The sequence below is a fragment of the Mustela nigripes genome, chromosome 16, assembly GCF_022355385.1.
Source record: "Mustela nigripes isolate SB6536 chromosome 16, MUSNIG.SB6536, whole genome shotgun sequence".
Lineage (NCBI taxonomy): Eukaryota > Metazoa > Chordata > Mammalia > Carnivora > Mustelidae > Mustela > Mustela nigripes.
Window position 1 is genome coordinate 2,432,374 of NC_081572.1, and position 961 is coordinate 2,433,334.

At 73.4% G+C, this 961-nt stretch overlaps 1 protein-coding gene across 1 annotated transcript in view; it reads left to right on the forward strand.

Annotated features, from left to right (window-relative positions):
• The first annotated feature begins 248 nt into the window (after positions 1–248).
• CBX4 (chromobox 4) overlaps positions 249–961 on the forward strand; it is a 5,661-nt gene continuing 4,948 nt past the window's right edge. The window contains exon 1 of the mRNA XM_059380159.1: positions 249–380. Within this exon, the coding sequence (XP_059236142.1) occupies positions 249–380 (132 nt within the window). The remainder of the gene's footprint in view (positions 381–961) is intronic.

The following is a 961-nucleotide window of genomic DNA, read 5'->3' on the forward strand; positions in this document are numbered from 1 at the left end:
GGGAGGGCCTCGGCTCGGCTGGCTGTCGGAGACCGGGGACACACGGTCCTGACGGCCGCTTGGCTCCTGAGCCAATGCGTTCTCCGGCTCCCTGCGCAGCCTCGATGTGCCCCTGCTCAGCCTGAACGTCTCGGCCCTCCCCACTCCCGCCCGATGCCGGGACCCCACCGAGTCCCCTCGGTCCCCCAGGCAGATCCGGACATGCCCTGCGCCCCCTCTGCAGTCGCCCCCTCTCGTCCAGCTTGGCCATGGGGCTGGGGCTAGCCCGGTCGCTGCTGGAAACAAGGCAGCCCGGCCCTGCCCCACTAAGGAGAGTGCCGGGGGGCAAACTGCGAGCCGGCGGGGACCTGGGGTGGGCTCGGCCTCGGAGCCCCCTTCCGGTAAGGTTCCGGATTGCTGGGGCCCCAGCCTGGCTGCTCCTCCGTCTTCCTCCTCGCTTTTCCTTCCCGCTCTCCCTGGCGATCCCGGGAACCCCGCTCTCTCCCTCTCCCTGCCCTTTCTCTCCCGCCCTCGCCTTCCTAAATGCCCGGAGCCTGGCGGGGCGGGGCGGGGCGCGCTGGGTGGGGGGCGCAAGCTGCCCCGGCCCCGATTCTGCCCCCTGCCGGCGGCTCCCCGCTCGCGCGCGCGCGCGTGTGTGTGTGTGTGTGTGTGTGTGCACATGACGCAATTCTGTGCAACTGGAAACTGCAGTGGATGCTTCCGTGGCCCCCAGCAGGGGTCCCCGGGCGGCTCACACCGAGAAGGAGAGGCGCAGGGGCAGGCCCAGGCGCCGCGCTGCAGGCGAGGGGTCGCCGCCGAGACCCTCCCGGCCGTGTCAAGCTCCCCACCCGCCCTGCGCCCCGCGGCCGGCCGCACCTCTCCCGCCGGGTCCCGCTCCCTCCCTCTCCCGGGCCCGCGGATCCCTCCCCCTGCACCTCCCCGGCGCCCTCCTCCTCCGGCCCCCCTCCCGCGTCCTTCCTTC